This window comes from Antechinus flavipes, chromosome 1, assembly GCF_016432865.1.
Source record: "Antechinus flavipes isolate AdamAnt ecotype Samford, QLD, Australia chromosome 1, AdamAnt_v2, whole genome shotgun sequence".
Classification (NCBI taxonomy): Eukaryota; Metazoa; Chordata; class Mammalia; order Dasyuromorphia; family Dasyuridae; genus Antechinus; species Antechinus flavipes.
This window is the reverse complement of record NC_067398.1, coordinates 703834867-703861099: the sequence shown is the minus strand read 5'-3', so window position 1 is coordinate 703861099 and position 26233 is coordinate 703834867. Positions and strand designations below refer to the sequence as shown.

At 45.6% G+C, this 26233-nt stretch overlaps 1 protein-coding gene across 8 annotated transcripts in view; it reads left to right on the top strand.

Annotated features, from left to right (window-relative positions):
• TAOK3 (TAO kinase 3) overlaps nt 1-25012 on the top strand; it is a 234201-nt gene extending 209189 nt beyond the window's left edge. For all 8 annotated transcript variants that reach the window (XM_051972882.1, XM_051972887.1, XM_051972883.1 and 5 more), the window contains 3 exons: nt 1266-1478; nt 22894-23076; nt 23508-25012. In XM_051972882.1, the coding sequence (XP_051828842.1) occupies nt 1266-1478; nt 22894-23076; nt 23508-23669 (558 nt within the window). In that variant the 3' untranslated portion in view covers nt 23670-25012. The remainder of the gene's footprint in view (nt 1-1265; nt 1479-22893; nt 23077-23507) is intronic.
• Nucleotides 25013-26233: the final 1221 nt, after the last annotated feature.

The following is a 26233-nucleotide window of genomic DNA, read 5'->3' as shown; positions in this document are numbered from 1 at the left end:
CCCACACTGACACCTTCCCGGAGTCCCCCAGTTACAGTATCTCCCTGCACAATTACTTTGTGTTTCTCTTTCTGGACGTGGTCTATTTTGAGAGCCAGCCTTAAAGCCAGACCTGGGTCAAGTCCTGCCTCTGACACGCAGTGACTTTGTCACTTCATCTCTTGTCACAGACCCAAAAGGGCCAGCCGCTGGTGGTAGAGGGAGTTCCCTCATCCCAGGTTCTCAGTGCCCATGAAAGTCTCTGTGACCTGGTTATATCCCCCCAGAGCACATCAGCTCCTTGAAGGCAGGGGCTGCTCTATCCTATCTCTGTCTCCCCAGCACCGCAGCCAGGATCAGGCGCAGAATCAGCCCTCAATAGCTTCTGTTTTTATAGCACTTTAAGGTTTACAAAGTTTGCCTGTCTTACTCTATTTAATCCTCACAAGTAACTCTGTGAAGTAAGTGCTGTTACTGAGCCCATTTTGCAGATGAGAGAACTGAGGCAGACCAAAATGAAGTGACTTTCTCAGAAACCCACAGCTAGTGTTTGTACATTTGACACTGCTGGGGTAGACAACCTGATGCTCACTTATAATATTTCACATATATGAAGTGTTTTCATAATGAGAACTCCATTTTGACTACAATCAAGAGATAGGATTCAGGTAGTGTCCATTGATGGCCCAGTTTTTGTAATATATCTTGGTGCTCTGTTTGCTAGGGAAACAGAGTCATAATTGGGCAATTCATTTTTATGCAGCTTAAGTTCAAAATTCTTTGTCCAATCCATTTAATTTATTTAAAACAAAATTTTTCTATAATTATCATAAACATGTCGTATTTTTTCATCTGTCAGAGTACCACACACTGGATCGTCAACCATCACTTCCATCAATAAGCACCTACTGTGTGTCAAGTACTATGCTAAACACTCAGGATACAGAGACAATCAATCAGTTATCACTTGTTTAGCACTAGTATATAGGGCTAAAGACAGAGGATACAAAGAATGATGCTTAATTAAGGAGCTCGGATTCTTATGGGGGAAACAGCAATTCTATTTTTGCTTTTGTTTGTATCTTTTGGGCTTAAAACACAGTGCCCTGGCACATAGTAGGGTCTCAATAAGCACTTTTGACTTGACGACTATGTAAATAAGTATTTATTTTGCACAGAAGCAAAAGAAATGCTCCTCATTGCTTTAGTTCATCCATAAAAGCCAAAGTCTGATGTAGCTACTCTTGATTTACTCCTTATGTCTCTTCTGCCATCTTTCCACACAGGCCATGGAGATGCAGATCAAGAAGCAGTTTCAGGACACTTGCAAAGTCCAGACCAAACAGTATAAAGCACTCAAGAATCACCAGTTGGAAGTTACTCCAAAGAATGAGCACAAAACAATCTTGAAGACACTGAAAGATGAGCAGACAAGGAAACTGGCCATTTTGGCAGAACAGTATGAGCAGAGTATTAATGAAATGATGGCCTCTCAAGCGGTAAGCATTTACCACACTTCAGGAAAATATTCCAAAATGGAATGGTCTTTCCAGACTCCCAGATCCCACAACTCTCAGAAGTTGGCGAATAGCTTCAAGCCGCGTATTTACTATCTAGTCATTGGGATAACTGGGACGAAGGTGGCGGTGTGTTCGACAAGACTAACGATCTGACAGAAAGCCAGACCCAGAGCATGGATCTCGGTTGTCTCATCTGTAAAATGGGAGAGATCAATTCACTGATCCGTTAATATCTAAGGTTCTTTCGATTTCTGTGACACATGGTACCAGTTGGGCATTTGCTTAAGGCTGCTTTTTAATGTAGACCAGGGAAAACGATAACTCCATAACGTGGTAACTACGTAGTCATTATCCTCTTGCCAGCAGGTACTCCAAGGGTAAAAATGCCCTCCCTAATAATCACCTTTAAAGTACGGTGATACAGCCCAAAGAATAAGGCTCTGTTCAGTAACACGTGCTTTTCTCCCATTCATTACGCCACAGGGGAAACTTCCTATTCTGCTTGTTCCATAATCCCATCGGTGGCAAAACTCCCTCTGTTGTGCAATGTGCCAACTCATCCATGCCCTCTCCTAGGCGGTTTTTGTCTAAAACATCATAAAACCTTCAGTTGCCCGACATCCCGAAGTCTTCCACTACTAATTTTTTTTAATTTTGTGGAAACCAGTACATTTGACTTGTCTGTGTGAGAGCTCCTGCTCTAAAACTGCCCTATATTTTTTTCAATAGTGCCCAGCCCTTGAAATCTTCTGTGTCTATTTGCTGGATAGGAGACTGTTTATGTCTATTCCATATCTTTCCGTTGTCTTTTTGGTGACCTGAAATTTTGCTTCTTCAGAGAACATAGCGTCCCTTGATAAAAGTTCCTAGGGCATCCTTAGAGCATGCAGGGGTTTTTTTAAGTGCTTGGGTAGCAGGAAACAGCTGGAAATCACTTAAATACTGTCATTTCCCAAATAGAATCTGCCGTTCCCTGCTCTTCCTATTCAATTCTGGACCCACTTTGGGCATCTGCAGTGCCTATTGAAGATCTATATACCAATGGCCTAAATGATCAGTTATCTGTCCATCTAACCACAGGTCATAATCTGGGAAATGGGTATTCTTTTTCTCCTTGGTTTTTCTGGTATGCCCAGCCAGACCCATCTCTTTTGCAATGTTTCGGTCCAATGTTCCCAGTAAATAGGAACATCTGTACAATCCCACACTCTAGAGCAGAGCTGTCAAATTCGCAGCCAACACGAATAGCTAGAGCCAGGCACTGAGTGTAACTGGGAAATAAATAAAAACACAGTACAATGTGATATACATTTGTGGTTTACAAAGTCAGGATGCAGCTAGTGGAATCCATTCCTGTTTGAATTTGACCCCACTGCTCTAGAACCGAAGTCCTTCATCTTTCTAGAGTCATGGGTCCCTTTGACAATCTAGAGAAGTCTGAGTCTTCATTGACGTTCACAGAACTCAAGTTAAGAACCCCTGTTCTTTGTGGAATCCCTCTTCCATCTGCCATCTTCCATGATAGTAGTGAGCACTTTTGGCAGAGATGTGTCGTTTATGTCTCATTTGATCGTTAAGAATCTGAGGATGATTGAGCAGATCTAAGAAGTTGCAGCTTCTAGTGGATCTTGTATGATGTTGCCACATGTGTGAGAGATGCTCACTGAAGGAGATCAGATTCACTGTTTGCTCAGTGTTATGAGATAGTGGGCATTTCTTTAGTATTTGACTTGGGCTTCCCCTCCGACCCTCAAATTATAAGATTCCGTGATCTTAAGAAACCAAATATTTTTTTTTAAATCAACAAATATTAGACCAAATGGGATTTTATATTCTTTCTACCTCACGGCAAACTGTGTGGTTGTGAAGCTATCTATTATCTGCTAGCGAGAATTATCTCCGAAAACCTACCTGCTCCTTTCTCTTATTTCCAGTGTTTGCAAGTTTATTTTTGGAAAAAAAATTTAAGAGATAAGAAAGCAAGAATAGAGATTGCCAATTGCTTATATTATTTTGGTTGCCTTTTTGGGGGTAATAATAAAAATACCCTTTATAATCTTTTGCATTCTCAAAGAATTTTGCCCTCTTTGAGATTTCTTGAAAATGGACTCCCTGAAAGCTCTCTCCTCCAACCCAGATCTTCTCTGCATGTCTGTGTCTGAAGTCTTTGCAGCTTCATTTTCTTGAGGGTTTTTTCTTTTCTTGAGAAGGAATGAAGGGTTCGAAGCCAGATGTGTTCAGCCCCTGTTTGCTCATAGTAAGATTCAATCACTAGAGAAATATCACTTTTTATTAGTCGGTCATCCACCATCCACTTTCATCTATAATGGGGATGATGGGGAACTGTTCTTATTACCAGCTTTGTGCAGACTCATCTTCCCTTCCACTGCTTTGTACCGCGTGGCGAGGCAATGTTGTTCAGAATTTCCCCTTGCCTTCCTCCTTAATCTTTTGTAGATGAGTTTACATTCACACTCAGACTTGTCCTTGGCTGTCTTAGCTTTTCGAGGTGACTTGTTCGTTGGCGAGAGAGGTCCCTGGGTTCTTTTATATTCCTTGTGTATCCATAAATTCAACCAAAGTTTCAGCAAACATTATGTGCCGGGCGATGGCACAGGATCTTGAGATTCAGCGATGTCGCTGAAATGGTCCTTTCTCGTTCCCAAGTAAGTAAAGGCAAGATAATTTCAGGAAATCGGGTGGGTGAGGGAAAGCTTCATGGCGCCGACCTTCAAAGGTAAGAATTCTGGGAAACGTAGATAAGATGTCAAGCACGAGAGATCCTCTTGCCAGCAGGTACTCCAAGGGTAAAAATGCCCTCCCTAATAATCACCTTTAAAGTACGGTGATACAGCCCAAAGAATAAGGCTCTGTTCAGTAACACGTGCTTTTCTCCCATTCATTACGCCACAGGGGAAACTTCCTATTCTGCTTGTTCCATAATCCCATCGGTGGCAAAACTCCCTCTGTTGTGCAATGTGCCAACTCATCCATGCCCTCTCCTAGGCGGTTTTTGTCTAAAACATCATAAAACCTTCAGTTGCCCGACATCCCGAAGTCTTCCACTACTAATTTTTTTTAATTTTGTGGAAACCAGTACATTTGACTTGTCTGTGTGAGAGCTCCTGCTCTAAAACTGCCCTATATTTTTTTCAATAGTGCCCAGCCCTTGAAATCTTCTGTGTCTATTTGCTGGATAGGAGACTGTTTATGTCTATTCCATATCTTTCCGTTGTCTTTTTGGTGATCTGAAATTTTGCTTCTTCAGAGAACATGGCGTCCCTTGATAAAAGTTCCTAGGGCATCCTTAGAGCATGCAGGGGTTTTTTTAAGTGCTTGGGTAGCAGGAAACAGCTGGAAATCACTTAAATACTGTCATTTCCCAAATAGAATCTGCCATTCCCTGCTCTTCCTATTCAATTCTGGACCACTTTGGGCATCTGCAGTGCCTATTGAAGATCTATATACCAATGGCCTAAATGATCAGTTATCTGTCCATCTAACCACAGGTCATAATCTGGGAAATGGGTATTCTTTTTCTCCTTGGTTTTTCTGGTATGCCCAGCCAGACCCATCTCTTTTGCAATGTTTCGGTCCAATGTTCCCAGTAAATAGGAACATCTGTACAATCCCACACTCTAGAGCAGAGCTGTCAAATTCGCAGCCAACACGAATAGCTAGAGCCAGGCACTGAGTGTAACTGGGAAATAAATAAAAACACAGTACAATGTGATATACATTTGTGGTTTACAAAGTCAGGATGCAGCTAGTGGAATCCATTCCTGTTTGAATTTGACCCCACTGCTCTAGAACCGAAGTCCTTCATCTTTCTAGAGTCATGGGTCCCTTTGACAATCTAGAGAAGTGTGAGTCTTCATTGACGTTCACAGAACTCAAGTTAAGAACCCCTGTTCTTTGTGGAATCCCTCTTCCATCTGCCATCTTCCATGACAGTAGTGAGCACTTTTGGCAGAGATGTGTCGTTTATGTCTCATTTGATCGTTAAGAATCTGAGGGTGATTGAGCAGATCTAAGAAGTTGCAGCTTCTAGTGGATCTTGTATGATGTTGCCACATGTGTGAGAGATGCTCACTGAAGGAGATCAGATTCACTGTTTGCTCAGTGTTATGAGATAGTGGGCATTTCTTTAGTGTTTTTAAATCAACAAATATTAGACCAAATGGGATTTTATATTCTTTCTACCTCACGGCAAACTGTGTGGTTGTGAAGCTATCTATTATCTGCTAGCGAGAATTATCTCCGAAAACCTACCTGCTCCTTTCTCTTATTTCCAGTGTTTGCAAGTTTATTTTTGGAAAAAAAATTTAAGAGATAAGAAAGCAAGAATAGAGATTGCCAATTGCTTATATTATTTCGGTTGCCTTTTTGGGGGTAATAATAAAAATACCCTTTATAATCTTTTGCGTTCTCAAAGAATTTTGCCCTCTTTGAGATTTCTTGAAAATGGACTCCCTGAAAGCTCTCTCCTCCAACCCAGATCTTCTCTGCATGTCTGTGTCTGAAGTCTTTGCAGCTTCATTTTCTTGAGGGTTCTTTTCTCTTCTTGAGAAGGAATGAAGGGTTAGAAGCCAGATGTGTTCAGCCCCCGTTTGCTCATAGTAAGATTCAATCACTAGAGAAATATCACTTTTTATTAGTCGGTCATCCACCATCCAGTTCCGTCTATAAATGGGGATGATGGGGAACTGTTCTTATTACAAGCTTTGTGCAGCCTCGTCTTCCCTTCCACTGCTTTGTACCGCGCGGCGAGGCAACGTTGTTCAGAATCTCCCCTTGCCTTCCTCCTTAATCTTTTGTAGATGAGTTTACATTCGCACTCAGACTTGTCCTTGGCTGTCTTAGCTTTTCGAGGTGACTTGTTCGTTGGCGAGAGAGGTCCCTGGGTTCTTTTATATTCCTTGTGTATCCATAAATTCAACCAAAGTTTCAGCAAACATTATGTGCCGGGCGATGGCACAGGATCTTGAGATTCAGCGATGTCGCTGAAATGGTCCTTTCTCGTTCCCAAGTAAGTAAAGGCAAGATAATTTCAGGAAATCGGGTGGGTGAGGGAAAGCTTCATGGCGCCGACCTTCAAAGGTAAGAATTCTGGGAAACGTAGATAAGATGTCAAGCACGAGAGACGTTGTCGGCACATTTGGAGGCAGGAAATGAAATGTTGCGTCTGTGGGACTGGACGGGAGAAAGGAGTGGAGAGCGCGTGACAAGGAACTGGGGGAGATAAGTGGAGGAAGGGAGTGGGGGTCTCACCGAGGAGGGAAGGGAGGAGGGCATCCAAGGATCAAGACTTCGCTCTGATTTCACCATCAGCTCAAGGGGGAGGCTTTGAGCAGAAGGCCGGGGGTGGGAGTGGGAGGCGGCCGTTCGGGCCTTGGAGTCACTGATAGGTTGGAGAGCATCCGGGAGTCTGCTGTAGCCCGCTAGCGGGAAGAGCCCTGGGCCTGGAGGCAAAAAGTTTGCACCAAGGTTTGAACCTCATAGTAGCTATGAAACCTTGGAGCTCTGGGTCCCTAACCTAGAAAATGAAGATAACCAGGACTTCTGGTAGCTCCCCGACGGTTACTGTGACACTCAAGATGGGAAATAAAAGCGCAGATTGATGACGAGCGCACTGAGACTTTGGGGACGCCCCATAGAAGTGTTTGGGCCCGGCGTAGCCCCGCCCCCGTGGCAGTTATCACTGCTGTGAGTATCTTTACCGTCGTTCTCTTGGAAGCTGGGTCTGGGGGACCCGATTAGCAGAAGGAGAACCTTGAAGACGAGAGACAGGTTTCAGTATAATGATCCAAGGGAGAGAGAAGAAGCTCCTGGAGCACTGTGGGAAAAGAGACGGGGACAGTGGCGAGAGATGGAGCAAGCCTATGGGGGGAGGGAGGGGGAACGGATCCAAGCGGGGACTGAATCTAACCTTGGCTCCACTGGAAAGTCTCCGTGATGGAGCGTCGCTTCCCAAGGGCTCATTCTCCTCGGCGTTAGTTAGCTCTCCCACAGTTAGGAAGGTTTTCTGTACCTCTCTACCAGTTCTGTCTGCCCGATTCCTAGTTCTCTTCCCTGGGGCCAGAGGGCAAAGCTAACCCCTTAAAGGGCCTCCAAGAAGCCCCGGCCAAGGCAAAGTAGCAAGCAGGCACTAAGCACCTAATATTCTGTGCTGAGGGGCAGCTTGGGGGCACATGGCCAGAGCACCTGCCCGGGTGCTCGAGAAAGAGAGAGACAGAGAGACAGAGAGAGATGGAGAGAGACAGAAACAGAGAGACAGAGAGATAGAAACAGAGAGAGACAGAGAGACAGAGAGAGATGGAGAGAGAGAGAGACAGAAACAGAGACAGAGAGAGAGACAGAGAGAGAGAGAAAGTGCTCAGTATATATATTCTGGGGGTCCTCCTTTTAAAAATGAAGTTCTGGAAGGAAATGAGCAATCAGAAGGGGCTACAGGCCCAGCAGCTTCTGGGGCAAGAAGGCTTCTGGAACCAAACCCAGAAGGAAAGCAGAGTCTCCGTTTCTGGGGCTACATATCCCCAGGTCCTTCAGTCGGCCGTCCCCTGGCGGAGGCCCCTCAGCATCCTGGCCGCAGGTCTCCAGGACAGTAATAATGACGGCATTGAAACCCCCCGGAGCTTGTGAAACAGCTGGTTCTGCTTCCCCACGACCCCGGGAGGAGGCTGTTTGAGCCCCGTTTTGCAGAGGAGGACTCTGGGACAGACTCGCCGACACGTCTGAGGCTGGGACTCCGGGCCAGGGCTCTGCCTGTTGTGCCACCAGCCGCCCGCACCGTGGCCGGAAGCGCTCTGCCCCGCGGGGCTTCCCAGACATGATCTGGCCGGCGCAGAGGGCAGAGGGACCGTCAGTCCCTAACCTCGGTCGGTCCTGCTGCAACGCAGCCCGAAGTCGTGCCCCGGCGGAGGCTGCCCCGTCCCAGCCTCCGAGAGGCCCAGACTTTTCCCTGGGGGGAGCCGGCGTCTAGCTTCCCAGCTTGTCCCCCTGAAGCGCTTCTTGGAGCCAAAGCTTTGCGTTGATCCGGTTTCCCTGAGAGTCCGTAGTGGGAGCAGCCGGCGAGCGGGCGGAGACGGAGGGGACGGGACCGGGGGGAGCCCTCGGGGAGCACGGATCCAGCACCTCTGCGGCCGGCGAGCGGACGGAGACCGAGGGGACGGGATTGGGGGGAGCCCTTGGGGAGCACAGATCCAGCACCTCTGCGGCCGGCGAGCGGGCGGAGACGGAGGGGACGGGACCGGGGGGAGCCCTCGGGGAGCACGGATCCAGCACCTCTGCGGCCGGCGAGCGGACGGAGACCGAGGGGACGGGATTGGGGGGAGCCCTTGGGGAGCACAGATCCAGCACCTCTGCGGCCGGCGAGCGGGCGGAGACCGAGGGGACGGGACCGGGGGAGCCCTCGGGGAGCACGGATCCAGCACCTCTGCGGCCGGCGCTGGGCGAAGTACTGAAAAGCAAAAAAGGCAGAAGCCGGGCCCTGACGGGGGGCAGAAGTCGGACCCGTGGAAAGGGCAGGGGCAGAGGGAAAGCTGGGCCGTAGGACCGGAAAGGGGAGCATGGGGCTCAGTGCGGTCATGGCTGACAGGGAGAGCCGGTTGTCGGCCCAGGGCAAGGGGAGGTGCTGCCCTGAAAGCGGAGGGCTGGCAGACTGAGGGGTCGTGGAGATTTCTGAGGGATGGCGGCTTATCTAATGTCTCCGAGAAGGAGGGCAGAGGGAGAAATGAGGAAGACGGAGTCAGATGCTGGACTCCAGGACGGGGGAAAATGGCCTCGAAACTGGTCGTGTGGCAGCAGCCAAGACAGAGCCACTTCAGAGGAGGAGAGAGTGCGGGGATGGCGGCAGGGGGAGTTCTAGAAGGGAAACACAAGGAGTGAGCCCGCTCCCCTCTCCCTGGGGCCTGGAGTCGGTGTGTGGGAGAAAACAGGCCGCCCGAGAGAGACAGGCCGGAAGGCCGAGTACTTGGGGGAGAATCCCGCTTCTAGAAGCTCCAGAAGATGAGAGGGTGGGAGGAAGTGATCAAGGCTCAAGGGGAGGTTATTTTTATTATTGTTCTTAATTATAGGTTTGTTTTTTCCCAAATCCACAAAAATCCACCTTTCTCCTTCCCACCCTAACCTTCCCTCCACAAAGTGAGAACAAAAGAAAAAGAAAACTGCCTTTAGAAATGTCTCATTTTGCACTCAGAGTCCTCACCTCTCTCCCTCCTGAAGGTGAATGGTATATTTCATCATGAATTCTCTGGAAGTGTGACAGGCCATGACACCCAATTCCGAGTTTCTAATGCTCTCAAAATTGTCTTTATCCTATTGTTGTAATTGTACAATTTTTCCTCTTTGTTCTATTCCCTTTCACCTCTGCACCAGTTCTTACAAGTCTCTTGAGACTTCTCTGATATCAGCCCCTTCAGGATTTCTTCTTTTTTCCCCCCTGAGGCAAGTGGGAGTAAGTGACTTGCCCAGGGTCACACAGCTAGGAGGCATTAAGTGTCTGAGGCTGGATTTGAACTCAGGTCCTCCTGCCCTTCATGATGCCTTATCTCTTGTACTATATAAACTATAATTTCTGCATTCCCCAGTTAACGGGCATCCTCTCAGATTCCCTTTGCCCCCCTCAAAAAGAGCTATATTTTCCCACATATTTAGAGACTATTTGCTTAAGACTAATTTCTTCCACTAATTCTTCTCCCTTCTTTTCTTCCATTTCCCTGTTGAGAAAGATATACTTTATTTCCAACTCTATATGTATTTATCCTCTTCTCTTCTTTAACCCGTTCAGAGAAGAGCAAGGATCAAATGTGGGCCATTTCTGTCCTCCCCCAATCTCCTTGTTTGTATGAATATCTGCTTGGATACTGACTTCTCTGGGGGGGTTGCTTAATGATAGAGAAGGGTTTCCTTCCTGCATGATGGAATGGGAGGGCAATAAAGGTGTGGAATAGAACAGGATGGGGCAGTGGGTAGAGATGAAAGAAACAAAACAAAATAGGGAAAAGGGATATTCTTGTTGGAGAAATGACCATTCTGAATGAAGGAGATAACCCAGAGAACCAGTAGATCGGAGTACCCCGGGCCTTCTGGGCTTCTGTGATCACTGAGTATAGAATCAATTGGAAGAGACCCATTGGCTCCCACAGCTTGTCACCCCAAACAATGGCTCTGTGGAGCTGAAAGTCAGTCAGAAGCATTTGTGAAGCTCTTACCGTGTTCCAGGCATTATGCTAAGACCTGGAGATTAAAGCAAAGCAAACACCAAAAAATAGCCCCTGGCTTCATGGAGCTTACAATCTAATGCAGGAGACAACATGGGGAAAAATGTAAGACATTTATAAGAAAGAGAGCGGGGAGAGGGACAGAGAAAGTAATAGGACTATAGAAGGGAGTTAGGATTTAGCTTACTCTGTAGTAGAAATGGGAGTTGATTTAAGGGAAGGCTCTCATGGGGTGGGGGACAGGGAGGGTGAAATGCTTCCTAGAGAAGGTGGGTTTGAGCTGAGTCTCAAAGGAAGCCGGGAGACAGAGGTGAGGAGCAAGAGTGTTCCGGGCACTGGGGACGGCCAGTGAAAATATAGTCAGAGGATGGAGTGTTGCATCATGGAACAGCGAGGAGACCAGTGTAGCTTTAACCTTAGGGAAGAGAGAAAAGTGTAAGAAAACTGGAGAAGTAGGGATGGAGCCGGTTATGAAGAGCTTTAAATTTCAGCCAGATGAGCTTTTATGTTTGATCCTTGAGGCAATAAGCAGCCACCGGAAGTCACTGAGTAGTGAGTGACACAGTCGGACATGCTTTAGGAGAATCAGTCTGACAGCCGAGCGGAGGATGGACTGGAGAGGGGAGAGCTGGGAAAGCAGCCCCACCCGCGGGCAGTTAATAGTCCAGACAGGAGTGCGAGCTTGAGAGTGGTAGCAGTGTCGGGGGAGAGAAGGGGGCACGTATGAGAGATATTATGAGGATCGAATCAACAAGGCTTGGCGATAGATTGGGTATAAAGGTTGGAAGGGGTGGGGGGCTCTAAGGAATAAGGAGTCGAGAATGACACCGAAATTGTGAGCCTGGGTGACTGGGAGGGTGACAATACCCATGATGGTGTATAGCTATATAGATATAGAATAGAAAATAGATATAGAAAGGTTGGGTAATACAGAGTTCTGGTTAGAACTTACTGAGTTTAAGATGTCTATGGGATGTCCAGTTCAAGATATTCAAGAGGCAGTTGGTACTGTACGGTGATAGCTCATCAAAGACATGTGGCTTATATACGTAGAGCTGGGAATTATTTGCATAAGGATGATAAACTCACGGGAACTGATAGAGGCAGAAATTAAAGACGGCAGCCGTTTGATTCTAGAATGACTCCTACATTAGTTGTCCTGTTGCTCTAAGGAAGACATCGTTTATTTATTTTTTTTTTTTGTGATGTTCAGTGCCTACCATGGCCAAAAAGTCAAGGCTTCTGAGTAACCTGGAAGCCTTTGGTCTCTTGGGTTGTTTAATATCAAATTATAGTTTCCAACATAACTTTCACCACCTTCTTCTGGGCCCACTTTTGCATTGAAGGCCCCAAGCTCAGTGTTTGATTCAGTGTCAGTGTTGAGAAGGTCTTTGTTGTAGATTTGCTTTGAACAGTTATTAGAACACAAAGATGGTCTCGTCACCTGTGCTCATCGTGTATAAACCCTATAAAGTAAGGGGTCCGTGCTTGAAATTATACTTCTTGTTAACTTTTGATCACTAGATGCAACCAGTTCTTGTATATCCAGGCCTCGATTAATATGACTAATTAATCCCCAGAAGTGATCACATTACTATATTGGACGGGAGCCAGTTACCCTATTTTATATAATTATAACTTTAAATTTGGTGAATCTGAATACTTGCGACCATTTCCAAGGATGGATACATTTTTCACACTAATCAGGACCTATAGAGAACCTGTAAGCTGTCCTTCTATTTAATAACAATTTATTTGCCTTCTAATTTTAATTATTACAAAAGAATATCCAGATGGATAGGATTTATTTCATCTTCACCATCACTAACATTTATATGATGCTAACAGTATTTAAGGCACTGTACTAAGAATTTATAATTATTAGCTCATTCAATAATAATAATAGCTAACACTTACATAGATTTTACTACATACCAGGCACTTTGTTAAGAACTTTATAATTATTATCTTATTAAATAATAATAGTTAACATTTGTAGAGCGCATGGGGTGTCAAAAATAAAAGCAAAATAGAGCGTGCCCTCAAGGAGCATACATTTAATAAGGGGAGAAAACATGTATATAGAGAGAGATATACAAAATATATGGATTTGGGAGAAGTGGGGAACAGTCATAAAGGAAATCTTCATGTAAAAGGTGTAGTAGAACTGATTCTTTAGGAATCTTCAGAGGTGGGAATGATGTGTGAGAGCATTCAAAGTAGGTTCAAGATCTGAGAAAAACCCCAGAAAAAGGGGAAAAGTACCAAATAGGAGGAACAGGAAGAAATCCAGTTTGACCTTGCAGTGAAGGGAATGACGTATAATAGGCCTGGAAAGGAAAGCTGAGGCCAGATTGTGAAGAGATTTAATGCTTAGAAAGTTTTGTTGTTGTAGCAAAACTGAATCCACGCCCCTCCCTTCTCTCTCTCTCTCTCTCTCTCTCTCTCTCTCTCTCTCTCCCCTTTGGGACTGATCTCTGCGACCACCTACTCCAACCCACACTGGAACATGAGGTCCCTCTTCTGCAACAGTGTCCTTGATAAGGCCTTGGGGGACCTCCCCACCTCCCCCGCCCAGCACATTTTTGCAAAGCTCTAATTGTCAGGAAGTCTTTGGGGTTCCCCCCCTTATATCAGCCTGAAACCTGCCTGCATTTTCTTTTTTTCTTTTTTTTTTTTTTTTTTTTTTTAAATTTTTTTATTTAATAATTACATTATATTTACACTCATTTCTGTTCCGATTTTTTTTTTTCCCCTCCCTCCCTCCACCTCCTCCCCTAGATGGCAAGCAGTCCTTTATATGTTGGATATGTTGCAGTATATCCTAGATACAATATATGTTTGCAGAACCGAACAGTTCTCTTGTTGCGTAGGGAGAATTGGATTCAGAAGGTATAAATAATCCGGGAAGAAAAACAAAAATGCAGATAGTTCACATTCGTTTCCCAGTGTTCTTTCTTTGGGTGTAGCTGCTTCTGTCCGTCATTTATCAATTGAAACTCAGGTCTCTTTGTCAAAGAAATCCACTTCCATCAAAATATGTCCTCATACAATATCGTTGTCGAAGTGTATAATGATCTCCTGGTTCTGCTCATTTCACTTAGCATCAGTTCATGTAGGTCTCTCCAAGCCTCTCTGTATTCATCCTGCTGGTCATTTCTTACAGAACAATAATATTCCATAATATTCACATACCACAATTTATTCAGCCATTCTCCAATTGATGGGCATCCATTCAATTTCCAGTTTCTGGCCACTACAAACAGGGCTGCTACAAACATTTTGGCACATACAGGTCCCTTTCCCTTCTTTAGTATTTCTTTGGGATATAAGCCCAATAGAAACACTGCTGGATCAAAGGGTATGCACAATTTGATAATTTTTTGGGCATAATTCCAGATTGCTCTCCAGAATGGTTGGATTCGTTCACAACTCCACCAACAATGCATTAGTGTCCCAGTTTTCCCGCATCCCCTCCAACATTCATCATTATTTTTTCCTGTCATCTTAGCCAATCTGACAGGTGTGTAGTGGTATCTCAGAGTTGTCTTAATTTGCATTTCTCTGATCAATAGTGATTTGGAACACTCTTTCATATGAGTGGTAATAGTTTCAATCTCATCCTCTGAAAATTGTCTGTTCATATCCTTTGACCATTTATCAATTGGAGAATGGCTTGATTTCTTATAAATTTGAGTCAGTTCTCTATATATTTTGGAAATGAGGCCTTTATCAGAACCTTTAACTGTGAAAATGTTTTCCCAGTTTGTTGCTTCCCTTCTAATCTTGTTTGCATTAGTTTTATTTGTACAAAGGCTTTTTAATTTGATGTAATCGAAATTTTCTATTCTGTGATCAGTAATGGTCTCTAGTTCATCTTTGGTCACAAATTTCTTTCTCCTCCACAAGTCTGAGAGATAAACTATTCTATGTTCCTCTAATTTATTTATAATCTCGTTCTTTATGCCTAGGTCATAGACCCATTTTGATCTTATCTTGGTATATGGTGTTAAGTGTGGGTCCATGCCTAATTTCTGCCATACTAATTTCCAATTATCCCAGCAGTTTTTATCAAATAATGAATTCTTTTCCCAGAAGTTAGGGGCTTTGGGTTTGTCAAACACTAGATTGCTATAGTTGACTATTCTGTCTTGTGAGCCTAGCCTTTTCCACTGATCCACTAATCTATTTCTTAGCCAATACCAAATGGTTTTGGTGACTGCTGCTTTATAATATAATTTTAGATCAGGTACAGCTAACCTGCCTGCATTTTCTCTTCCCCAGGCACAAACCCCCATTTCCTTTCTCCCTACTTGGTATGGTCTTGAGACTCCTGGCCATCCTCCTCTGGTCACTAGTCTGTTGGCGTCCTTCCCAAAGCCACGGCTGCCCAGCAGCCCCCGGATGCAAACGCTCGGCCTCTCGTGAGGGGGCTTTCAGTGGCCCTCATTCTCTGGGTCGCCGTGTCACGCTGCTGTGTCACCCTGGCTTTTCCATCCACCAGAATCTCCTGGTCCTTTTCACACAAATCACTGCTCAGGCCGCGCCTCACTTAGTGTAAAGCCCATTTCTGAACCCAGGAGTGGGTCCAAGGTCCTAGCCTGTGCATCCTGGTGAGAAGATCCAGTCCTGGGCTGTCCTTCTCTTTGGTGCAGACTGTAAGCGTGTCACCTACAACTTTACCCAGAAAATGCTCCGTGATTTCATCAGGGTGGGAGCTCCCCTCTGCCATGCAGACAAAACCTATAGCGGTCATCTTCCACTTCACTCCCTGCATTTCCTACGTCCTCCAGCATCACTGGTCCTCCTGCAGGTCCTGCTCCATCTCCCACCTCACTGACCTGTGTCTCTCATGCCTAAAATACTCTGCCCTTCACTTCTGCCCTTCATTTTCCTCGAGCTTCTCACCCTACCCACCCACCCCCTGGCACCTTCCTCTATAGATCTGTGAATACGTCTAAGTAGAGGGCATATCTATATTTATAAATCTTTGTGTAGAGAGAATATGTATAGAAAGATAGAGCGATAGACAGGAAAAACAAATGGATAGAGAAGCAGATAGGCAGGCACATAGATGGACAGATGGAAGGACAGGCAGACAGATAGAATAGATAGATAGATAGATATGGATGGACAAACAACAGACAGACCGACTAGACAGATACTTGAACATATGATAGAAGGACAGGAGAGAAAGAGACTCTCCTATGTACCTATGTATCTAACATGTTGCCTCCTCCATTAGAATGTGAGTTCTTTGTGAGCAGGGATCATGTCTGTCTTTCTTTGTAACTCCAAAGTCAGCATATAATAAGTGCTTTAAAAGTGTTTATCAATTCATTCAATGGGTAGTATCTGTCCCTTCCATATAAAGGATTGCACCCGATGTGCTGGAGCCTTCTCGGTTCTTGGTTCACTTTGCAGAGAGACCAGCGACTTTGTGATTCTCCCTAGTTCTTGCTTGTCTTGCCCAGACATTGCTTTGCTGAAATCCTTCACGCCGCTTCTTCAGAATCCCATGTTTGTCACGTGTTACCCGAGTTACTGAGAAATACTAAGCATTGCTTGGCCAAGCACAGGATCCCTGGGGGTCTCCACCGGTGTCCTCCCACCAAGTTGGCGCGGAACCGTGGATGGGCACTCTTTCGGTCCAGCCATTCAACTCCTTCCCGACCCACCTGCCTAGGCCGTTGCCCGGCCCGTCTGTTCTCCACTTGTCCAGGACAAGCCTATCCTAAAGCCTAGTTAACCTATATCTATGTTATTCCTTGTATATCCTAGTTTGGAGACTCAAAAAGAAAAAAAGAAAGGTTAGTCTGCCATGTTCTACACTTGCTGCAACTAGCCTGGCTCTATGTAATCACCTCTTCTTTTTTTAAATGTCCAGTAGTCGTCCCTTTCATAATAGTTGTAGGATTTTAATCATAGTTAAAATCTACCTTACCTAGCGGGCATTTTGAAAACTCGACTTTTTTGCAAATTTATTCATTCAATATGTTTTTGTAAGTATCTACTATATGAAAGATCGTGTACTAAACACTGACTATGCAAAGACAAAAAAGAAAAAAGCATATCTGTCCTCCAAGTGTTATCATTATTATTACTAGTTAAGTAATGATCACAATAGCTCAAGCAGGTGTGGCTGTGTAGCACTATTAGGCTTGTAAGCATTTCACAATTATTATTTAATCCTCACAACAACCCTGTAAGGTTTTATTATCCCCATTTTACAGTTAGGGAAACAGAGGCTAATGGAAATTAAATGGCTTGCTCAGGGTCACACAGGATTTGACTTCCTAACGCCAAGTCTAATACTCTATTCACTGAACCAAGAAAATACATTTAAACCTAAATGAATACAGTATAATTTGAGTTAAGAGAGAGAACATCAACACTAGGGAATCAGAAAAGACTTCCTGTGGGAGGTGACACTTTAGATGAGTGTGACAGGGAATTAAGGGATCCGAGAGGCAGAGGCAAGGCTCAAGCCGTCCCAGGTGTGTAGACAATTTGTGCAAAGTCATGGAGGCGGGAGCCGTCGGTAAGCCAGTTGGGCCGAAACAAAGAAGCAAACCAGTCTGGAGCTGGCAAGGGCTTTGAGGGCAAGGCTGAAGAAATCTGTTTAATCCTTGACACCTCAAGGAGGCACCTAAGCCCCAAGCCAGTTTGCTCACTCAGTAATCACATCTACCAGTTCTTTCAGTGCTTTATGGTGTGTCCCATAATCCAGCCAAGCTGGGCTGCTTTCCGTCCCACCCCGATGCCCTGCCCTCGGCCTTCACGGCTGTGCCCTCTGCCCATCGTTGCAACAGCCCGGGCCTTCACCTCCACTGCGGAGAGTCTCTCCCTTCTCAGATGAGAGCCCCAGCCTCCCAGGACGCCGACCAGATATTCTAAGCGTTTCCTCTAGTTCCCCACATAGAAGTTCCCACTTAACTGCATTAAACGTGCCCTTCGGACCCCACTGCCATTCCCTTCAGTTCTCATCCCTCTCTCCTCCCTTCCTCAGCCAAGATTTCCCTCTCTCTACTTCCTTTTCCCTCTTCGCAATCCTTTGCAATATGGCTCCCAACTTCACCACATAAATGACGCTCCTCTTTACAAAGTTACTAGTAATCATTTAAATGCCAGATCTAATGACCTTTTCTCTCTTTTTAAAAAATAGGTATTGATTTTAGATAGTCTTTTTTTTTTTTTTTGAGTCCCAAATTCTCTCTTCCTGCCCTTTCCCCACCTACAGAGAAGGCAGGTTATAAGCTATCAATTATACATGTAAATCCTCCTAAACATATTTCCATTTTAACTATAATGCCACAAAAATAAAGGGAGAAAACTATATCTCGATCTGCACTCATAGTTTATCAGTTCTCTCTTTCTGGAGGTAGATGACATTTTTCATCATGGGTCCTTTGGAATAGTCTTGGGTCACCCTATTGATAAGAGTAGCTAAGTCTTTGACAGTTGATCATCATTTCAACATTACTATTTCTGTATATAGTGATCTCCTAGTTCTGTTCATTTCACTTTACATCAATTCATTTAGGTCTTCCTTGTCATTTCTTAAAGCACAAGAGTATTCCATCACATTCATATACCATAGCTTGTTCAGTATTCTCCAACTGATGGGCATCCACTCAATTTCCATTTCTTTGGCACCATAGAAAAAAAATGTTGTTATATTTTTCTACATATAGGTCTTTTGAATATTCTTTTTCTTTTCTTTTCTTTTCTTTTTTCTGAGGTAATTGGGATTAAGTGACTTGCCCAGGGTCACACAGGCAGAAGTGTTAAGTGTTTGAGGCCAAATTTGAACTCAGGTCCTCCTGACTTCAGGGCTGGTTCTCTATCCACTGTACCACCTAGCTGTCCCCCCTACATATAGGTCTTTTTTCTTTTTCTTTGATCTCCTTGAACCTGTAATGTTGGATTAAAAGGTATAAACAGTTTTATAACTCTTTGGGGATAATTCCAGGTTATTTTCTGGAATAGTTGGACAACTCCATCAAAAATTTATTTGTGTGTGCATATTTTCCCCAACCCAGCATTTTTCACTTCTGATAAATGTGAAGTGATATCTCACAGTTGTTTTGTCTCTCCTTTTTAGTAATAATTTAGAGCATAGGACTATATAAATATATATAGTTTTCCTATAACTATAACTTTGATCTCTTTTTCTGAAGCTGCCATTTCATGTCCATTAAATGGAATGCCTCTTATTTTTATAAATTTGACTCAGTTCCCCATATATTTGAGCAAAGAGGTCTTTATCAGAGAAACCTGGCTTAAAAAAATGTGGTGTCATTTCATTGTCTATGATACCTTTTATCAAAATAGTTTCTCTGATTCTCTCTTTTAATTAGATCTATTTTTACTTTTGCTTTGTCTTGAGATCCTGATTGCTATTCCTGCCTTTTTTTCCTTCATCTCAAGCATAATAAATTCTGCTAAATCTCTTTATTTTAACTTTATATGTGTCTTTTTCAAGTGTGTCTCTTGTAAACATCTGGTTTCTATTCCATTCCACTATCTGCTCCCATTTTATAGGTGAGTTCATCTCATTTACATTCAGTTGTGGTTACTAAAAGTGCATTTCCCTTCATCTTATTTTCTTCTGTTTCTTTTCTTTTTATCCTATCCCTTTTCTAAAGGCTGTTTTGTCTCTGATCTTTCCTAATCTTTCTTTGCTTTTAAACCCACCACCCCTTTCTCTCATCCCTTTCCCCTCCTATTTCCTTGTTGGATAAGATAGATTTTTATACCCAAGTGAGTATGATGATTATATATATAAAATATTGTATCTCTATCTACAAATATGTGTATGTGTATTCTTTTCTCTTTGAACTAATTCTGATGAGAGTGGGGCCTTCCATCACCCGCCATTGACCTCTCCTCTCAAAACTCTTGTGTGCCCTCTTTTATGTAATATGTAATTACATACATAATTATATAATGTGTTATATAATCCCTTCTCCTAGCAAACTCCTCCTTTCTCACTCCTATTTCATTTGACATCATCCCAAGATAACTGACTCACACTTATGCCCTCGATCTTTGTAGACTACTTCTAAATGACAATAATCATAAAGTTCTTAGGAAATATCTTAGGAATTATCCTAATATTAATTAGGAATAATTATGTGTAATTTTCCCATATAGGAATGTAAATAGTTTAACCCTACTGAATTTCTTATGTTTTTTCTCTATTATGTGCCCTTTGAATCTCTGTTTGAATATCGTATTTTCTGCTCGATTCTGGTCTTTTCATCAGGAATGCTTCAGAGTTCTCTATTTTGTTAAATATCCATTTTTCCCCCTGAAGGATTATACTATTTTCCTGGGCGAGTTATTCTTGGTTGTAATCCTTGCTCCTTTGCCTTCTGGAATATTATATCCAAATCTTTTACTCCTTTATCTTGGAAGCTGCTAAATCTTATGTGATCCTGATTGTGACTATAGTTTTCTTGGGAGTTTTCATTTTGGGATCCTTCAGAAGGGACTGGTGGTTTCTTTCAAGTCCTATTTTAACTTCTGGATCTGAGATACAGAGACAGTTTTCCTTTATAATTTTTGAGGTATGATGTGTAGGCTTTTTTTTGATCATGGCTTTCAGGTAGTCCAATAATTATTAAATTACCTTTGCTCAATCTATTTTCCAGGTCAGTTGTTTTTCTGATGAGATATTTCATATTTTCTTCTGTTTTTTCCATTCTTTTGACTGTTTTATTGTTCCTTAATGTCTCATGGAGTCATTAATTTCTACTTGCTCAATTCTAATTTTTAAGGTATTATTATATTCTTCATTGAGCTTTTGTAGCTCTTTTACCATTAGACCAATTCTGGTTTTTAAGGTGTTGTTTTCTTTAGCATTTTTGGTGCCTTTTTTGCCAAATTGTTATTCTCTTTTCATAATTTTATTTCATCATTCTCTTTCCCAGTTTTTCCTCTGTCGCTCTTCTCTCTTTCTCTTCTAGGAATTCTCAGTGGGCTTGTGCCCTGTTAGCATGTTTCTCTGAGGCTTTGGTTTAGGGGTTTTCACAGTTATATGTTCTGAGTATCTCTTGGTCTTTTTATGGTCAATTCTTTTTGGTTATTGACTCACTTTTCCCAGCCCACTTCTTGACTTGAATTTAATGTTAAAATTGGACTCTGCTCAATTGGGAGTAGGGAGGCACTCTCTCCTGTAATGGTGTCCCTTTCAGCCACTCTCTCCTCTCTGAGTTTCATGACTCCGGCTTTCCTTCTGTCTGAATGCTGGATTTGGACTGAGAAGGCCTGGGTTCCAAACTCTGTATGTAAACAAGGAGACTGGCCTAGAAAAACCTCTCAGGTCCCTTCCAGCTCCCTGGAACTTATTTACAAAGCAGGTCAGGACCAACTGGGCCACGAGGTTCTGGAGATGCTATTATTGCCCCAAACCCTCCATGGAACTCTGGATGAGAAGCCCTTGCCCCTTCATCCCGAACCAGTTCCATCCTCAGGAAATTCAGGACAGAATTCCACATGAGTATGAAGAAGAATTAAGCAGGAAGTGATTTAAAATCACCTTGGATACAGAGCGGCCATTTCCTTGTAGACACTAAATGTCTGCGACGTCCTCCCCCTCAAGTCCCCACAAGAGGCACGGGCTGACCCTTTTTTTACTCTTACTTTGGCAATTAGAGACACTGGGTGAAGCAGGAGGCAAGTGGCAGGGGAGGCAGGGGTGGCAGGGGAGGCAGGGGCGGCAGGGGCTCGCCTTTCTAGCCCAAGGCTGCCTGAGCAGCCTCAGGAGGGGGCATCAGTCAATGGGGATACCTCGCAGCCTTTTCCCAGAATGCTTTTAAATGCATCAGATAAAATGCAGGATTACAAAGTACGATAAAAATGATAATAATAAAAAAGTTTAAGCTCATAGAATCCAGGTTAAGAAGTCCCCAATCTCTCCTAAGAGCCAACCACCAGCAGACTGTAGTGTTTGCTGTGTCTGTGTTAAATGGGGCGGTGTAGTGGTTAGAGCCCTGACCCTGGAGTCTGACGCTGCCTCAGTTTCCTCAACTGTAAAATGAGAATGGAAGCAATTCTGTCCCAGATCTGTTGGATCGCATGAGATGTTTCCAAAGAGCTTAGCAAAATACCTAGCACAGAGTAGGAGCTACATAAATGCTAGTTATAATAATAATAACTATTATTATTATTATTATACCTGCATCAGACCAAGGGACTTCCGGGCGTGCTGGAATCTTCCACAGTGTCCCCAGGGCTGCTGCTGGCCCACTCCCCGGTCTGCGGCCTTGTGCTCGGCCCTCGGCGTAAGCACTGACGCCAGGGGCCGCTGGCTGGACACCCAAGGCCGGGCTCGGCCCACTGTCTCTCACGTGTCCCCTTGGCTTACATCGGCGCAGGGAGTTTTCACAGAAGGAATCTTTACCTTGAAGAACTCCCAGGGTCAGACAAAAAGAAAAGAAAACAAAAAATGAGTCTTACCCCACATGACTGGATGCCGAGGGAGGCCCGGTGGAAAATTCCCACCAGGAAGCCGAGTCCTCGGGCCCCTGCGTTGGCGGAAGAAGCGGGCGCTGGCGAGGTAGCTCAGCGTTGCCCCGAGTGCGGTGTAGAAGAGCGGCCGGGTTTGCGGCGGGGAAGCGCGGGCTCTGGCACATCTGTCCTGTGTGAACTTGAACGAGATGTTTTCTGCCTTTGGCCTCAGTTTCCCTGTCTGTAAAATGAAGGGGTCTGACTAACGGTTTGCTAGATTTGCTTCTGGCTCAAAATCCTGTGGTCCTAAGTTCTTCTTCAATTCAATTTGACTAAAATTTATTTTTAAGAACGCTTTTGCCTCCAGCCCTCCCCTGCTCAGGTTGAGGGCAGTGTCCAGCCTCGGGCCTCAGCCCTAAAGCAGCGGGGGAAGCCCCTGCCAGGTCCGAGAAGCCCCCAATCTAGGACTCTGATACCAGCTCCCTTTTCGCCTCTTTGGGGCTCTGTGGAATGGCTCCGCCGGGCCCTCTCAGCCCCCCCCCCCCCTTCAGCACAAAATGAGAATTCCCAGTGGGTCGGTTCTGTCCCCCCTGTGGGCCAGGGACCCGAGGCAGGCTAACTGCCTCAGAAAGCTCCCGGTCTGGGGGGAGGGGAGGGGGCGTGGAACAAGCCAAGGCCTGGGCCCGTGCTGAGGCTGCTCGGCCTTCTCTGCCCCACAGTTGAGGCTGGACGAGGCCCAGGAAGCCGAGTGCCAGGCCCTAAGGCTGCAGCTACAGCAGGAGATGGAGCTGCTCAACGCCTACCAGAGCAAAATCAAGATGCAGACGGAGGCCCAGCACGAGCGCGAGCTCCAGAAGCTGGAGCAGAGAGTGTCTCTTCGGAGGGCACATCTTGAGCAAAAGGTAGGTGGTCTGGGGGCTGCTTCTCCCAGGGAAACCAGAAAGGCCGCCAGGCCCCGGGCTGAGGGGGGGGACGCTCGGGCTCCCGGGCCTTGAGGGAGGACGCTTGGGCTCCCGGACCTTGAGGGGGGACGCTTGGGCTCCCGGGCCTTGAGGGAGGATGCTTGGGCTCCCGGGCCTTGCGGGGGGACGCTTGGGCTCCCGGCTCCCTGTGGTGTGAGCTGGACCTGTTTGCTCACCTGTGGGACCTGGGGAAACTCCAAGGGGGCTCTGAGGTCCCTTCCGGCCTAGGCCCGTTCCCTCTGGACAATGATGGCCTGGGAGGGCCCTTTGGGCTCAGGTCCCCGCTTGACCGACCGGGGCTGGGGAGGGGGGTCCTGCCGGGAACTGGGGCAACCCGGCCTGCAAGACCCCAAGGCCCTTATCTGTTGCAGATTGAAGAGGAGCTGGCCGCCCTTCAGAAGGAACGCAGTGAGAGGATCAAGTTTCTGTTGGAAAGACAAGAGCGTGAGATTGAAACTTTTGACATGGAGAGCCTTCGAATGGGATTTGGGAATTTGGTTACATTAGATTACCCTAAGGAGGACTATAGATGAGATTAAATTTTTTTGCCATTTACAAAAAAAAAAAAAAAAAAAACGAAAAAAGAAAATTAAAATCCTGCAAAACCACATTCCCCATTGGAACGGGCGTCGCTCTCGCTCTCTCTCTCTCTTACTCTTACTGACATTGTGTCGGACTAGTGCCTGTACATTCTTACTCCATCAGGGGCCCCTTCCTCCCCCGTGTCAAGTTTCAGTGCTGGCCACCCCCCGGGCCACTCTTTTATCCATAGTACGTCACAGTATTGATGTGATTATAAAATGTTTCAGTGAAAACTTTGGAGACAGTTTTAACAAAACCAACCGACCAACAAATGATTTTTTTAAAGTGGATGTATGTTTCTTTAAAGCAATCACTCATTACCACCAAACCTATGAAAGTCAAGCAAAAAATATATATATTTACATATATATATAGATATATGAATATATCTATATATATAAAATAATGAAAAAAAAATTCTAAATGCCAAGGGGGAGAGAGACACAATATCCGCAGCCTTACACCTTAAATAGCTGCTGCATTCTTCTTTCTTTCCTTTTCTTTCTTTTCTTTTTCTTTTTCTTTTTTGTTTTTTTTTTTTTCGGGTATTTATTCATCAGGAATTTAAAAAACAAAGTTTTATTAAAGATTGAGAAATTTGATACATTTTACAGAATCTAATTGTGATGTACATATCAGTGGTGACATATTAATTACTTTTTTGGGGATTGGGGTGGGGAGGGGGGGGCGGGCGGGGGGGCGGGGCAGAGATATTGTGATTTTTAAGAACCTGCTGGCAAGGGTTTCGCTTGCCTTCAGCATATTCTGATTGTATCATAATCATTTTCTGCTGTTGCAGAGAATGTGAATACATTTAAAAAGCTCACAGATTCCCAGTAGCACAAATTGGGCTTAAGCAAATCGTGTATTTTGTGTATAGAAGGAATTTAAGGAGAGGTATGACTTATTTTCATATTGTATTTTAACTGTTTCTCTGATCAAATTTTTTTACTTCCTCCTCCTCGTCCTCTTCCTCCCCCCCCACCCTTTTCCACTTCAATATTTGGAATCCAACACTGTCTCTCAAACAAATGACCTTGATCTTTTTTTCTTTCTATCTCCTTCCCCCGCCTCCCATTACCCCCCAATCCCATCTCTCGGTCATAAATATTACATTATTCACACTTTCAAACTGTGTATTTTCTTACAATAAAAAACGGTTTAAAAGAAATGCTTTACTTCTTTTGCATGCACTTTAAAAAACAAACAAAAAAACCCTTTTCAGGTTCCAAGGAAGAGCATGATAACTGTCAGAGCTTTTAATTATATTTGTAAATAAAAGTGTTCATCACAACGTCTCGCTGTGTCATTGGAGCAGGTTTTGCTTGGAGCTTGTCCTTGAGGGGGGCGGGGGGGGCACATCCCAAAGTGAGAAGAGTCCCTCGCCACCTTCTAGAGAAACGGGGGCATTGTCGGGGGTTTCCCGCTCCCCGAGTGGCATGGAGCACGGTCGCTGGGTCAGCCCAGTTCTCTGGGACCCGGAGCAAGGGCAGGAGTCGGGCAGGCTGTGCCCTGGGGAACCCGGAGATGGGGGGAACGCCCGGCTCCGAGGGCCCGGCCTAGCTCAGCCCCCACACTGGGCGCCTGCACGGAGGCCGGAGGGAGAGCCAGAGCCCAGGTAAGCGGGGACTCGGCGTCGGGCCGGGCGGGGCTTCCTGGGCCCTGCCTCCCCTTGTCTCCGGCCTTCTGCCCCGAAGCCTCACGAATGGGAGAGCCCGCATCTGCCTCGGTCTCCCCCTCTGTAACCGAAGAGGGTTCGTAAACTTCCGGAGGTGCGAGGGTAAAGCAGGGCGCAGAAAGAGCCCATTGCCCGGGAGGATGTTCTCTGTGTTCCGGGAGGGAAAGAAAAGAGATCTTGGCCTTTTCTAACTAGGCTGCAGGCGTTGGACTGGACGCTGCCGAAGTTCCAGACAAGCCCAGCGCTCGGGGAGGAGGGCAGTGCCAGCCTCGGGCCTTATCGGGCCGCCCTGAGACCCCGCGGGCTCCCCCTCCAGTCAGGTGCTGATGCTGGGCCGGGCCCAGTCCTGGAACCCCTGCGAGTGCCCCGAGCCAGCCCCGCCCCCCCAGGGGGCTCTAGGAGTCTGCGGGTGGGGATCTTCCTGGGGAAGGGTTCCCTCTGAAGGAGGTCCCGGGAGGGCCGCTTCCGGCCCTTCCGAATGCTCCTGACCCCTCCCTGGCCTCCGGCCCTCCGGGACCTGTCGGTACCGAGCTGCCCCGGGGGCCTGGGCGAGCCCAAGGCTGGGGTCTTCTCCTGGGGCCCAAGGACCCGGGAAAGTTTTCTGCTTCCGGAACTGGGCCCCTTGCTAATCCAATGCTGTGCTCCATCTCATGCATTAAGGACAGGATTCTGGGGGGAGAGGGGGCCCGCTCCCGGGGCAGGGGATCCCCCAGGTCCTCACTCCTTCCCCCGGCTGACTCTGCCATCCGTCCCATGCCCGGGGGGCGCCGTGCTGTTCTGGGGAGGTCGTGCTGTTCTGGGGGGTGCTGTTGCGGGGGGTGCTGTTGCGGGGGGGGG